The sequence below is a fragment of the Bidens hawaiensis genome, unplaced genomic scaffold (genome assembly GCF_021521415.1).
Source record: "Bidens hawaiensis isolate Kalapana, Puna unplaced genomic scaffold, B.hawaiensis_p1.1 tig00001440_1, whole genome shotgun sequence".
Lineage (NCBI taxonomy): Eukaryota > Viridiplantae > Streptophyta > Magnoliopsida > Asterales > Asteraceae > Bidens > Bidens hawaiensis.
Genome location: NW_027491081.1, coordinates 3,617,836 through 3,633,672, shown reverse-complemented (window position 1 = coordinate 3,633,672; position 15,837 = coordinate 3,617,836). Strand labels below are relative to the sequence as shown.

The window sequence follows — 15,837 nt, the reverse complement described above, 5'->3', positions numbered from 1 at the left end:
TATAGGCCTATACGAACCGTATAGGCATGTGGGGTGGTGTGGGAGGATCACATCCCTTTAATTAACTAATACTTTTTATACATTTATCATTACCATTTCCTTCCTCCACTCAAAACCACTTTCAAAATATATTAAAATATTACAGGGCATGAACAAGTATTCTTTTTAAATATATAGAAAATCACTATAATTTTCTCTCCTTCGCTCACAACACTCTAAACCACTTCTTATATTATAAAAACTTTACTCGTATATTTTAATGGATTGAATGTATGCTCTTAGACAAAAAAAAAAAAAAGAAAAGAAAAAAATTTGTAAAGGCAAGAAAGATAAAACTTTTGAAATTAAAAAAAAAATTGATATAAATACTATATACAATAGCATAAGGAATTGCTATAGTAAAGGTAGAGAAGTTTAATCAGAGTTGTCATGTGACTGGCGCCGATTTCATATTTTTTAATATTATGACATTAGTTTTTGTATTTACAAAGTTCAAATTAAATCAGGCAACAAAAAAAATAAAAAAAAATAGATGATATGGTGGTTAGGGGTGAACAATAACCGAATCGTTAACCGAAACCGAACCGAAAACCGACCAAACCGAACCGATATAACCGAAAACCGAATTAACCGAAATTAACCGAACCGAACCGAACTCTTCATTTTTTAATATTTTCAAGCCTTTTCCCCCTCTATTTCATGTATTATATCTGTTAATAGTTTAATACTATCATTTTCATGTATTTATATCTCCATTTCATGTATTATATCCGAAATTATACCTTCATTTCATGTGGTTATGCATTCATTTCATATATTTAAACATTCATTTCATGTATTTTTAAGCAAAATTTTAGCCCAAGTTTGAAAATGGTTATTAACCGAAATTAACCGAACCGAACCGTGCACACCCATAATGGTGGTATTGCGGTGAGGTTGCGACATTATAACCAGTTACATTTGGATTTGAACCACACGCTAACAGATATTTAGTTATGCTTTGCAAACACATAAATTGAGAACGTTTGTTATGTTAAAACTAAATCAAGTAATAAAAGCTACGGTGGTGTGGTGGTAAGATTGTTCAGTTGCAATTTATTCAACACAGATTCGAACCTTGCGAGTCGCGTCTTTTTCTTTCTTTCTTTTTTCTAAAACTAAAATATTCAAATAACATAATAAAACACTGACACAACGCGTCGAGGCAACCTCTAGTTCATAAAAAAACAAGGTTGTTCAAAAAGCTCTCTTCGTAGGTCGCTCAAATACAACTAGCTAAAAAAACTTGATTGAAATGACCTAAGTCGAGCTGACTCATTTTGTAACCGAGTGAAGCTTGGGTGCCGAGCTCGATCTTAGACTTGTTCAACTTCAAGTTCCAGCTCAAGCCAAACCAAGCTGCCTCGTTTAATTTCAAACTAGACGTAGATAAAATATAAAATAATATGAAATAATGTTATTAGTATCCATATGTTGTTAATAATAATAATAATAATAATAATAATAATAATAATAATAATAATATCCATTTGGCGACAAACATACTAATACTAGCGTCCCCATATCTTACGTTTGACCAAGACATTTATTTTCTTGATTCCAGTTTTTTCTTTGCTTATCCTTTTCTTTCTTCTTCTTTCCCTACTCATAATATTATTATTATTTCACATATAAAATTATAAATAACCCACACGGGTCCATCTTCTTTCCATTCCAATCCCAATTTCTGTCGATCTTGATTTCACACCCAACCCAACCCAACCCAACAATGTCCAGTTGAATTTATAAACCTTCAACAAGATTCATTTGATTGATTGGTGGGTTATTAATCAAATAGTTGGATCCATTGATTCCTGCTTCGATCTACTTCCTGCTTCTTACCTTAAATCTGGTAAGGTTTTAAGTTGTTGATTTCTTGATTTTAGGGGTTTTCAACTTATTTGCAATTGGGTGTCTTCAAAACTTTATTTTTATGGATCTTTTTTATTAATTAATTGGAAAAGGGTATGTTTGGAACTAATAAAACATTGTTTGAATCTTGGTTTAGTTCATCAAAGTATGTGTTTTTTTTTGCCATTTTGGGAGTAATAGTTTTATCTTTACTTCTTGGTAATGCTACTTTATTATTACTATTATTAGTAGTGTTTTTGTTATTACTGTTTTATACTTTATGTGTGTAAAAAAAGAGGTTTCTTTTAAGTCCGGGATCTTACTGGGTATGTTTGTTTGTTTGTTTGTTTGTTTGTTCAGGAATTTGGTAATCGAGTATGTTCAACGTTTTGAAGAAAAGAATCTATAAAGTGTAGCATAAGTTATAGTATTGTTAATTTATTTGAAGAACACACAAATCAAGAAATTTGGTGTTTACAACGGGATCTACAACGGATCCCTCAATCGAGAATCGAGTGTTTGTTACGGACGGTGGTCTGGAGTGCGTATTAAGCATTATCAGGGCCCTGCGGATGGGGTCCTGCTTTCTGCAAGAAAGCGGGACCCCACTCCCAGCTTCCCCGACATCAGCTTTAGGGATTGGGAAAAAGAAACCTTCCAGAAAAAGGCCGCCGCGGTTGCGGTCGTTTGATTACCGGAGGGAAGAACAACTTCATAGAATTGCGGGTCGGATGTTCTTGAACGGGTCTAGTGAAGTTGCTTCACTCTTTACTCAACAAGGCAAGAAAGGAACCAATCAAGATGCCATGATTGTTTGGGAGGTTAGTTATTTTCATTTCGTGTTAAATGAAAGTGATTTATGTGATTTTGAATAAGAATCACATAATCAACTGTAATAGAATGGATTGTAGGAAATAGTGTTTGGATCTAATTTATAGGGGTGCCAGTCTTGTCGGGCTGATGGGTTATGGGTGGGGGTTAATTGATGAACCTACATTGCCCATGTATTTATTCGTGTAACCAAAAGTAACCCATTTATTTAAATGATTCAAACGGGCGAGGTTGTAATTCAATCGTAAATGGCTCATAAACAGGCTGCTAGGTTGCAATAACGTAGTTGGTTGTTGAGTGTTTGAAACTATTGATTGTCTTAAAAACTAATATATTTAAATGACCAAACAAGACTTTTGTGTAAACAAGGTAGATTATGACACTTTATTTTTATCATTTGATGGGTGCAAAAGTCTCTTGAATTAGGTTCAAAAGAGGGGTGATTATTACACTTTATATTATCATTTAGTAAAATTGAATTGATAATTTAACCTTAAAACAATCAAATAATGAGAAACATAATATGTTTATGTTTAACATGTAAGGTTGTTTGCCACTAGATGTTACTTTTAAATGGTTCAATTTAGGTTGTGTTTTATTTCAAACAGACCAAATAAATTTTTTTTACCTAAAGTCAAACGTGTTGAAAGTCATCCAAAGTCTTTTCTAACGTACACAACCTCCTAATAAATTTTTTTTTTATTTTATGGTTTACTTTATTATTGTAACTATATTGTTGTGACATATTTTCAACTTTTCAGAATTTCGGGTCAAGAACCGACACGGTGTTCTGTGGTGTGTTTGACGGGCACGGCCCGTTTGGTCACATGGTTGCTAAACGGGTTAGAGATTCACTCCCGTTAAAGCTAAGTGCACATTGGGAAGTCAACCTTAAGAACACTGATGATGTTCTTCGGGAGATTGTCGGTGGCGTAAACACTGAAGGGACATCGGTTACTTCACCAGACACTAATTTTGAAGAAACCGATAAGGTCCCGGAAATCTTTCAAACCCTAAAAGAATCTTTCTTGAAGGCTTTTAAAGTGATGGATAGAGAGTTGAGTATGTATGCAAGTGTTGATTGCTTCTGTAGTGGGACGACTGCTGTGACGTTGGTCAAACAGGTTAGATTTTAAATGGAATACGGTTTTTTGAATTTTATTTGGGGTGCGGATTTCTATTACGAAATTTGTGGGTTTGGGACTTGGTCTAAATGGGTTTGGGTTAGTTTTGGGTTGAGCTCGCGGACATATATAGTTAAATGGGTCGGGCCAGGTTGGCCCGTTTAACCGGCTAACCTCTTTGTTGTTTATGATTTAACAAATTATGTTTTTTGTCATAATTTATTATTTTTGTTGGGTATTAAAGGTAGAAGTTTTATAGTTTAGACGTAGTTATTCAATATAAATATATATATTATTTTAAAGTTTCTGATTTTAGAGTATTAATATTAAAATAAAATAAAATAATATTTTTGGGTTAGACAGTGTCGTGTTTGGGTTGACATGGCCCGTTGACCCGTTTAAACGGTTTGTTTTCTAAAATTTAAAAATTAGGTTTTATGTTAAACTAATTGGGCATTTTTATTCCAAAATTTAAAAGATGAAGGGAAATTACCAAATACCAATTAGCAATATGTATTATAGTTTATACATAGTTATTCTATATAAATACTAGCTTTTATCCCCCGTATTACGAGGTTGTTTTACATTATTCGTTTCTAATATTTATATATTTTTTAGGATTTTAATTTTATTTACTGTAAGGAAGTTAACAATATCCTTAGTATTTGATGATGAAATGGTTTCATAAATAAATGAGATGTTATAACCCGATTTAAAAACTATCTGGGTTTTGTGAGACCCATTACCCGCTTATTTTTTTACAATAGAATTGTTTCTTAATTACAAATATTTTTTTATAAAAACGGATATTAATTTTTAGTATATCCTTATTTTATAGGAATTTCATATCAAATTTTTGGTGAGATTATTGTTTGTTCTCATATTTATTTATTTTTTGAATTTATATTTTTTTTATGGTATGAAAGTTAATAATATACTTATGGTTTGATGATAAATTGTTTCACAAATAAATGAGATGTTATAACCCGGTTTAAAAGCTATATGGTTTTGATGAGACCCAAGACCCGTTTATATTTTTTATTATAAAGTTGGTTTTTTTAATTATAAATAATATTTATGAAAGTTAATAATATACTTATGGTTGATGAGACCTAAGACCCGTTTATTTTTTTTACTATAAAATTGATTTTTTAATTTAAATAATATATATATATCTTTTTTAAAATAAATAAGATATTAATTTTTAGTATATCCTATTTTATAGGATTTTCACACCAATAATTTGATGAGATTAATTTTTAATTTAATGAGATGTTATAACCCGTTTAAAAAATATCTGGGTTTGGTAAGACCCATACCCATGAATTCGGGTCAAATGCATGAGAAGCCTCCATTTAAAAATCAAGCAATTCTGGTGACTCCAAAAAAAGGGGGAGCGACCACATCGCGACACATAGGATTTTTGGGTTTTCGTTTATATATATTATAGATGAGATGTTATAACCCATTTAAGGGCTATCTGGGTTTGGTAAGGCCCATACCCGTGAATTTGGGTCAAATGCATGAGAAGTCTCCATTTACAAATAAAGCAACCTGGTGGTTTGAGAGAATGTAGGGAGGTTTCGTTTATATATTTAAGATGTATTATGTGTTGTAAATTTGTAACTTTTGAGCATTAATATGTAAATAAATGAAATAAATTAAAAAAGTATATATGGGTTAAATTGACCGTGTTCATGTCAACCCACCACTAGTTGTGTTGTCTTTCATGTTTAGGTCTACATGGTTGGTTGACTTGTTTTACCCATTTACATTTTTTTTATTTAAAAAAGTATGTTTTACTTCATAACTTACACTTATTGGGTATTTAATGGTAAAATTTTAAAAATAAAAAGAGAAATTAGTAACAAGTTTTATTGTTCAAAGTTTAAACTTAGTTATTCTATTTAAATGTGTATTTTTTTTGTTGTAAATTTGTAATATTAGAGTATTAATATGAAAAATAACTTGAAAGTTAGTAGTAATTTCGGGTTGAACAGGTCGTGTTCGTGTCAACTCACGAATAATCGTGTTGTCTTTGGGCTTTTCATGTCCGGGTTGACATGGTTGGTTGACCCGTTTAGACCGTTTACTTTTTACAATTTTAAAACGTAATGTTTGACATAACTTTAACTTATTTGGTTTTTTCTGCAAGAATTTGAAATATAAAGGAGAAATTAGCAACTAGTTTATAGTTTAAATAAGGATTCTATATAAGTATGCATTTTTTTGTTGTAAATTTGTAATTTTAGAGTATTAACATGCGATAAAATAAAATATATATTTGGATTAAACGTGCTTTCATATCAACCCACGAAAACTCATATTGTCTTAGAGTTTTCGATGAGCGTGTCAAATTTTCAGGTTCGTGCGGATTCGCTTTTCCAACCCATGACCAAGACCCGTTTATACCTGTGGTTTTTATTGTACTTGAATGAATATTTTTTTTTGGGTTATAGGGTCAACATCTTATAATTGGAAACATTGGAGACTCGAGGGCCGTATTGTGTACGCGGGATAAAGATAACTCTCTTGTCCCTGTTCAGTTGACGGTGGATCTAAAACCGAACCTACCAGGTTTTTCTCTCTCTAAAAACTTTACCTTATTGCAATCTCACATGATGTTTCTACTCTCTTATCTGTTTGATTTTCCCCAGTGGGACCTTTGAGTGTTATGGATACCATAGGTGGCAAAATGGGTCGGTTAGGCTAGCTGGGTAATGTGTGAGCATGGTTTGGACGGATTGGGTTGACCCGATAACGTTTTTGAACATTTTTATCTTTATATAGGTTATAATGTGTTCCATGTGATTAAATCATATTAAGTTTTCATAAATAAAACGATAAAGGAGGTAGTATGCATTTGAAAAAACAAATGTGAGCAACTTTTGACCTGTTTTCTTTTAGCTAAATTATTTAATTTAAGAAAAAACTTTTACTCGATCATTTCATAGGTAAACGGGTTGAATATTAGCTAAATTGTTTAATTAAGAAGAAAATTTCTAACATTGGTGGTTATGGGTGCATTGATGGGCCTACGTAGGGAAGTAAATGAGCTGAACTGATCCCGAGCTTGACTGAGCTTGGGCTTCGTTCGTTTAACTTGCAAGAGTTCGAGTTTGAGCTCAGCTCGTTTCAAGCTTTATTTCTAAAGCTCGAGCACGACTTGTGAGTAATGTTTTCAAGTTCGTGTTCGGCTGATTTACTATTTTAATAAACTATTGTATATACTTATAATAAAAAATTGTATGTATAGCATAATATATTATTTAACTAATCTTATCTTATATATAATAAATAGATAGAATATATTAAGGGTTGGATTAAATACAAATTAAATTAACATGCTAATTGTGAGAATCAAGTAGTGTAATTTATATATACAAGTAGTGTAATTATGAAATTACATCGTCTATGATGTAAGGATTGCACCACACTATAATTACACTATGTTGCATAATATAATTACAGTATTTGATTCTCATAGTTAGCGCGTTAATTTAATTTGTACGTTAACTTTGCCCGAATATTAAAGTTATATTATTAATAGGTTTGTTTAGGCTCGCGTGCCAGCTCGAGCTCTAAAAGTGAAGCTCGGGATCGTTTATTAAACAATCTTATTTTTAGGCTCGGGCTTGTTTAAGCTCGTCTCTATTCGAGCTTTTAGCGAGCCGGTCTCGAGTAGCAAACGAGTGGCTAAAATATGGAATATACAAAAGAATTGCTATAGATGAGGTACTTACTTTTTGTTGTTTTACGTGTGAATGTTATGCAGAGGAAGCTGAGCGGATCCGTAGATGTAAAGGGCGCGTGTTTGCCTTACGGGATGAACCTGAAGTTGCTAGAGTTTGGCTACCAAATAACGATTCTCCCGGGCTAGCCATGGCCCGCGCTTTTGGCGATTTTTGTCTAAAGGATTATGGTCTCATTTCCGTTCCTCAAGTTTCCTATAGACACCTTACAGAAAAAGACGAATTTGTTGTCCTAGCAACCGACGGGGTATGAAATCCCTCAAAATATATATTAGCTATATTGTTCTTCATGCACATGTTCAATACATGATTACTTTTAAGTAGAAAACTAGGAGTGGTTTGCGGCTGAAACCAAACCAAAAACCCTTCGCTTTCAGTTTTTTTTTGTTTTCGTTTTTTACAATGGTTTCGGTTAGGTTTCGGGTTTTTTGGTTTTTGCTGTTTTGGGTTTGAAATTAACGGGAAACAATGGCCCAAAATAATGAATTTGTGTTTGAAATATGAAATCAACCATCGATCAATTAACTTTGGGCCTAAAATGTGTTAATAATGATTAGTTGGTTATTACACATTTGGCCCTAAAGTTTTGGGCTACACCATTTATTAGTTTTATATAAATTACTTTACGCTCAAAAATAAAATTAAATCTGTAAATCCAATAACAAAAATCGTTTTTTTTTTCGGATTTTGCCATTTTGGGTAGTTATAAAGTGGCAAAAGTAATGAATTTGGCTTGAAACTTTGGGGCTGAATTTTATGTTAATTAGTGATTAATTGATTATTGCAAATTTGGGTCTAAAATTTTGACTACACAATTTGTTAATTTTTTATAAGTTACTTAACATTCAACAATAATGTTATAATACATAAATTCAACAACAGAAGTCAGCTTTTCATTTTTTTAGCTTTCGTTCGTTTTTTTTTTGTTTTCGATACGTGCAAAACTGAACTAGAAATTTGGTTAAACTAATTGTCGGTTTTGGGTTGGGTTCTGTTATGCCGGTTATACTGTTACATAACTGTCTTGTGTATCATAGTTAAATCTACATGTACACGTGTTTATACCGAGAACTTAACTAACATATTTTTGTTATCTGGCACATACATTAACAGGTATGGGATGTGCTTTCAAACGAAGAAGTGATTGAAATCGTCGCATCAACTGAACCACATTCGCGTGCAGCACAAGCCGTGGTTGAGTCAGCGGTTCGCGCATGGAAGCACAAATACCCGACCTCAAAAGTTGATGATTGCGCGGTTGTCTGCCTGTTTCTCGGCTTACATTCATCAACCACTTCTGGCGCCAAATTGGATCATGGGAAGGATGTGGAAGATGAAGATGAAGATGAGTCAGCGTCCACCATGAACCTTGAAACCGGAAAAGACTGGTCTGCCCTTGAGGGCGTTTCCCGGTTGAACACATTATTAACCCTTCCGAGCTTCGTTCCTGGTGAGGATGATGAGAACCAAAAGCCTGGAGGGAAAGCATAGGTTGGTTGAAAACGCGGGGTATTTTCGTCATTTTGCTTTGATTGTTCGTGTTAAAGTTCAACCATTAAAAAACAAAAAAGATTGTAAAAAAGGATGAACAGCCAGCCAGGCTTATAGCAGATGTTGAAGAACCCTGTGTTTTAGAGGGTTGGGTTGGGATATCATTTGTTTTTATTTTTATTTTTAATATTTTTTTGTTGGGATTTTGAAGGGTGGAAAGGGAATTTTGTGAAACCAGATCTTGCTCCTTTTTTTCATTTTTAGGATTGTGAATTGTGAATTAAATGTTATGTTGATCATAATTATATGGAAGTAAATTTTGTGACTGATTAATATCTTTTTTTTACTTTTTTTTAAAACGACGAAGTTATATCATCTTGACACTTGAACCTAAGACATCTCATCTCATGTGTGATCCAACTCATGTCATCAAAGTTATTTTAAGGTGATATTATTTAATTTTTATTTTAACTATGCCCCCCTGAAAGAATATAACCCGAAAACCGGACATAAGAATTAACTAGGGGTGAGAAAAAATCGAATTAACTGAACAGAAACTAAATCAAACAAAAAAAAACGAACCGAAGCATTAACTAACGGTTATTATTTTTTTTTTTGCTTTTTTTAAAAACCGAATTTTCGGTTTTTGTTCGATATTTCATTTTTAAAAACCGAAAAAACCTAACTGAACCAATTAATGGTGATGAAGATTATGAAGATTGGAACTAAACTTTGAAGATGAACAAGATGATTAATGGAGATTAAGAGTAAACTTTTATTGTTTTTTGATTTAGAACTTTCTTAAATTTTAAGCTATAATACTCTAGCAACTTTGTATTCGTATAATTCACGTAACACACTTATTTTTGTTTGTTGTATTCAATATATTTATAATTCACGTAACACACACTTATTATGTGAATGAAGTAAGAATGAACACAAGAATTTGTTACGAGGAAAAGCCCTTGATCAACAGGTGACCGTCGGCATAAAAACTTCGGGTGATGACAAATCGTCTATCACCATTATATAATAAAAAATATGGTGTTACGATGGTGGAAGCTCTATCAGGGATTACAAGAATATCTAAGTGTGTTATAGGTGATTGTATGCTGCAAAGATCATTGTGTAAAAGTGTGTGTGTTAACCTAACTGACAAGAGCTTCGTTATATACAAAAATAAGCTAACAACTAAAAGTCCTATAATCTCGCCACCTTCCCACTAGAGCTGTTATACACTTTTGACCATGTTGCTAATTCTCTTGGACGGCGAAATAATAGGGTAGACCAGGTCATCAACCGTTATACATGCTAAAATATAAATATAACAAAGAGAGCAATCGTTAGTAAACAATAAGTGCTAAGGATCCTTAATCCTGACAGGATCTGGAACACATGCTAAGGATAACTGATCCAGTATATATGCTAGGATAACGTATCCACAATGCCAAATCTCCATGCCCTAACAATTGCCCCCAAAATGGCGGTTGTGATAAGATCACAACTGCCATTTTGCTTTTGAATTCAAACTTCCTGCAAAAACATATGAGATTTGACAAGCTAGATATAATTATCATATATCTATAGAGTTTATTGGGAACCTCCCTTCCGCTTATATATCCGACGTCTCTAGTTATTTTATCTTCACAATTCAGCGGAACAATAATCAGGTATCCTCTCTTCTTCCTCCCTTCTTATAATTGTTTCATTATGTTTACAATATTAGTCACTTCCTCCAATCAATCGGACTCCGACGACATGCGCTCACAATATCTACTTACCCATCCCTCTTTCGAGATCTATAAATTCACCGATCTGGAAGTCAACGCTTTGATTCCCCTATTTCCATCCAGTACAATTTTTCGCCCCTTCGACTCCTAAAAAAGGAGCGACTGCTGTTCTAAGACGTGGGTTTGTTTTCCTGCGTATCTGTTCCTCATCGGATACTCATATCCGTTCCCGGAGTTTACTCAGAGTTTCTTCACGTTGACCGACATAAGCTATGTCCAGGCTATGCCGATACTAAGGCGAGCATTGTTCACTGTAGAGATGATTATTGAAAAGGAAGATATGAGTTTGGTCTTTTAGAGCTTGCATACCTGTACATCTTGGTAACCCACAGATCCACTCGTTTCATTTTGAAATCTAAACCTCGTCAGCCAGTCCCCATATATAAAACTAGCCAAAATGGTTCCTTCTGGAAAAACTAGTTGTTCTTTGTGAAGAGAGAATCAATTCCTGACGGGGATAATTTACCACTGAAGGTAGGATACTGGATCCTTTGACAAGTTGCTGATTATAATTTACCGAGCTATGATTGGTTCATTAATGTACTTAAGTGCATCGCGTCCTAATATAATGTTTGATGTTTGTTTGTGTGCCAGATATCAAGCGAGTCCCCGAGTGAATCATCTGGCGGCGATGAAGCATATATTTCACTATCTGAGAGGTAATCCTGACATTGGGTTATGGTATCCCAAGGACGATAGTTTTGATCTTACTGCTTTTTCCGATTCGGATTATGGAGGATGCAAGATCAACTTCAAGTTTACAATAGCGGGTTGTCAATTTCTAGGAAACCGACTTGTTTCCTGACAGTGTAAGAAGTAGACAACGGTCTCCACTTCAACTGCAAAAGCCGAATACGTGGCAGGCTCGAGTTGTTGTTCACATGTTTTATGGATCCAGCAACATTTGCGGGGTTACGGTTTGAAGTTTCTTACTACTTCCATATTTATTGATATCTCTGCTGATATTTGTATCACGAAGAACCCTGTGCACCACTCTAAAATGAAACATACTGATATTCGTTATATTCGTGACTGCTATGAAAAGAATTTAAATTGACATAGAGAAGATGCACACAGATTATCAGAAGGCAGACCTTTTTACCAAAACATTTATTAAAACAAGATTTAAAATTTTTGCTTAGTTTAAACGGTTTAAAATCTCTTGCTGTAACACCCCGCAACCGCAGCGGAAACGTAAACGGGGTGCGACAGACTCGACTGATATCAACCACATTGTTTATAAAGAAAACTGAATACATTAATATACTTCAAATTACATTATCTTGTATTTCATTACAGTCTAGGTGATACACGCATCATACAATACAATACACAATTCTATTTGTTATAATGTATCCTAACATCCTGCACGCAAATCTTACACACATCAAGCACTTAGCACGTAAGCAATCAATTCATCTTAATTGTACCTGAAAAGCATGTGAGAAAACGGGTCAACTACGAATAGTTGGTGAGTTTCACAATTTGAGTAAACCTTGATAAATCCATATCAAAATATAATATTATCTGGGGACACTGTTAACCCAGTACCGTACTCATTCCGGGGGCAATGTTAACCCAGAATTACGATGTAATTATGCTGAGCCCACAAGTGAAACCTTTGACTATCACACACAACCCCCGTGACATATCCCCCGCCCACGGAACTGCCCCAAACCGCTATGTCTAACATTACATAACAAAATAAATAACAACAAAATAGACATGTGCAACTGGCTGGGAAACATCAGCAAATCCATGCCGAACCAGTTGGGTTTGTCAAACCAATAGTACTATCCACACTCTACCGGCTTTCAGTTAATCACTCGTGTTCCGGGGCCTTAGAATGTTAGCAACTCAGACAATTACCATCTTAGTACATTTCCGTACGATTCCCGTACAATAAAATATATATAAATCCACGCAAGTCCATGCGTTCAGTATGTATTTAAACATTTCAGTAAAAACATGCTTCCGCCCCGAGAAAATATTCGAAATCAGTTCAGAAAAGGGGCTCGTGAAACTCACCTTAGCACATGCAAGCAGGTAACAACAATCATTATCAGTTAGCACGTCCAATCTGTAATATGATCCCTACGATCGTTACTATACACTCAATATTAATATAACTTTAACTAAGTTAACCGGTACATCTGGGGACACTGTTAACCCAGCACTGTACCCGTTCTGGGGGCAAGGTTAACCCAGAAACACTTCTCCGGACTCAGATTGTGATGTCGTTTAGAGTTCAACAGTCAAATTTTCTAATAGCTTGTTTTCCCCGTTTTGCGTGCCTAGCACGGTTACCCGTTTTTATGTTTCAAAAATGAGTTTGGTCACACACGACCTGAAAATAGTCGTTGACTGATAGTTTAAGTAAAGTTGTGAAATTTGAGCTCGGTTTAGACGCCCCGTTTGGCCGCGGGACCCGTTTCCGTCTTTAGCGTACCGGAAACTGTTAAAATAGGTTAAAATTACTCAAATCATCCGAATTATTTTTGGATGATTTATTTTTACTTGTTTAACTCATTTATATGAAAATAGTTCATTTTTAGGGTTTTTATACACCAGTCAGCTCGCTTAAGCGAACTTCACCGGTTTACGCGTTTTAACTTTAAAAGTTTGATAATTAGCACAAATAATTATCCGTTTACTCTCGGATCTTGAAATTTTGCACAAATCACTTTTTAACAGTGGGGAATTTTATAAAAATATTTCCAGAATTAATTCTTATATTTAAAATTTATTTATCTATTTTTAAACACCATTTAAACACTAAATATGTCGTAAATACCAAACGATCTTAGAAAAATCCCAAATTTTTCCTGGATGTCCCCTGCCATCCACATAGTCCCCTGTAATTTTTCCAGAACCAAAATCTTCCTTTACATACCATTTTTACTAAAACCGAGCTAGAACACCCTAGAACTCGTTTAACCGAAAAGCCTACTTAGACTTCTCCAACTGACCTCAAATTTTGTGTGTGACTTATACATGATATAAGAAGATTATTCGCAATTTTCCAGAATTTTTCATGATATTTAACTATTTTTCACCATTTTTGGCAAAAACCGAGCATTAAATTCACCAAATATTCATCCTTTATCCAAATATTACCAAACATTTACAGAACTCATATTTTCATGTGTGTAACACCTCTGTAAAATTTCATGACCTAACTCTAAAGCATCAACAATCTGTCCAAATTTCCCAAAACCGAACATAACCGAATATACCTTTCATTTTCCGCCACTACAAGCTACAAACTCGTCTTTCCGCCTTATCTACCACTAAATACAGAACCTACATCCAACATACCACAATACCAAGAAAGTTACACTCACGATCAAGCCTCTTACACTATAGTTTCGGTTATGATTCAAAAACAAAGATTTAAACCGTAAAAATTCGTTCTTGGTTCGTTTAACTCCTTTCTTGGACCAAGATCCCTTGTATAACCCGTATACATCACTTGATCATGCAAGAATCGGTTTTCATCTTTGAAACCTCATTTTCTTGCAAACAAACTCAAGAAACGAAAATGAACACGTATATAACACGATTTTTACCTCGGTTTTCTTGCTCAATTTCCGGATTTTTGGATGTTAAAGTGGAAAGGATTGAAGGATGTTAAGAGATTTGATGAGAAAAAAGAAAATAAGAATGGGAATGTGGACTTAAGGTCCGATCGGCATAAGGGAGGGGTGGGGTGGGACCCACCTCTCCATTTTTAACCACATATTCGGATATCGGAGATCTGGATGATGTTTTGGATAATCTGGTTCAGTTCGTTTTTCGGTTAAATGTTTAATTCGGCTTAAAACGAGGCTAAAACGGTCGTTTTTGGCCTAAAAAATGAAATTTATATAAAACCGATTTAAAAACTTCAAAAAATTAAACCATGACTTTCATTAACTTAAAACATTATATTATTAATAATTGTGCATCTTTTTCGGCTTGATCGATCGTCTCTTGCTCGATTTGGTATTAAAGTTTTTGTTTAACGTACCGACGTACCATTAAATCGAAATTCTTTTTCTGTGTTGTACTATACTTATCCTGAAGCATTAATGCTTCGTAAAATCACTAAATATCATATATCACGTCTATAACGTAATCCTCGATTCGTTCGGGCTTCAATAACCGTTAATCGGTTAATTGTATTTCCAATGCGATTAACTGTATAATCGAGTATAATTCGTACTATGAATCATACATACTCGTATAAACGCATTATAATTCACATATTCATTATTAAATAACACATAAATAGTATATACCGGTTAGGGTATACCTGATTTCGCCGGAATCGTTACATTCTCCCCCCGTAAAAGAAATTTCGTCCTCGAAATTTTACACGCCCACTATCCCCTTCCGAGAGAAGGGTGGGGGTTTTTCCTTCAGAATTCACTCTCGCGTTACTAGGTATAATCTGGTCCTCGCTGTGAATTCCACTTAATCTTAATCAATAAAGCTTGGTATGTCCAAACTGTTTAGTTTTCCCGTCTACTACCTCTACGGAATTATTTATGATATCAAGTATGACTTCTATGAGTACCTCCGTTACTGGTACTTTCGTTGCCTCGTCACTTAGGTACTTTTCAATCCGTATACATGGCAAAACATCATGTATAGTACTTAGTCCCTGGTGTACTTAAATCGATAAACTAAATGACCAATCATGGAGATAGTCTCATGAGGTCCAATATATTAAGGAGCTATTTTCGGTTTTGCCAAACCTTATATCACCTCTCTAAGGTGATGCCTTAAAAATGCCTTGTCACCTCCCTCCAGTGACAATGGTTTCCTTTGAATGTTGGCATAAATCCTTTGCCAATCTCGCGCGGCTTTCAACTTATCTTAAATATTATAAATCCGATTGGTTGATTCTCGAATCAATTCAAATATTACGGCTCGATTGACGCCCATTTTCAATTTAACAAATTGGTGATAATTACT

At 34.2% G+C, this 15,837-nt stretch overlaps 1 protein-coding gene across 1 annotated transcript; it reads left to right on the top strand.

Moving 5' to 3' along the window:
- The first annotated feature begins 1,650 nt into the window (after positions 1 to 1,650).
- LOC143576366 (putative protein phosphatase 2C 33) lies at positions 1,651 to 9,417 on the top strand. Its single transcript, XM_077060468.1, has 6 exons — positions 1,651 to 1,891; positions 2,251 to 2,711; positions 3,483 to 3,845; positions 6,305 to 6,422; positions 7,621 to 7,844; positions 8,711 to 9,417. The coding sequence occupies exons 2-6, from the start codon at positions 2,463 to 2,465 to the stop codon at positions 9,086 to 9,088; spliced, it is 1,332 nt and encodes a 443-aa protein (XP_076916583.1). The 5' UTR covers positions 1,651 to 1,891; positions 2,251 to 2,462; the 3' UTR covers positions 9,089 to 9,417.
- The last annotated feature ends 6,420 nt before the right edge of the window (positions 9,418 to 15,837 follow it).

What these genes read in the sequence shown, in the direction of transcription:
- LOC143576366 (XM_077060468.1), top strand. Translation starts at nt 2,463, where the DNA reads ATGGGGTCCTGCTTTCTGCAAGAAAGCGGGACCCCACTCCCAGCTTCC. An exon ending in ATGCCATGATTGTTTGGGAG is followed by an intron (nt 2,712 to 3,482) that starts GTTAGTTATTTT and finishes TCAACTTTTCAG; the next exon opens with AATTTCGGGTCAAGAACCGA. An exon ending in CTGTGACGTTGGTCAAACAG is followed by an intron (nt 3,846 to 6,304) that starts GTTAGATTTTAA and finishes TTTGGGTTATAG; the next exon opens with GGTCAACATCTTATAATTGG.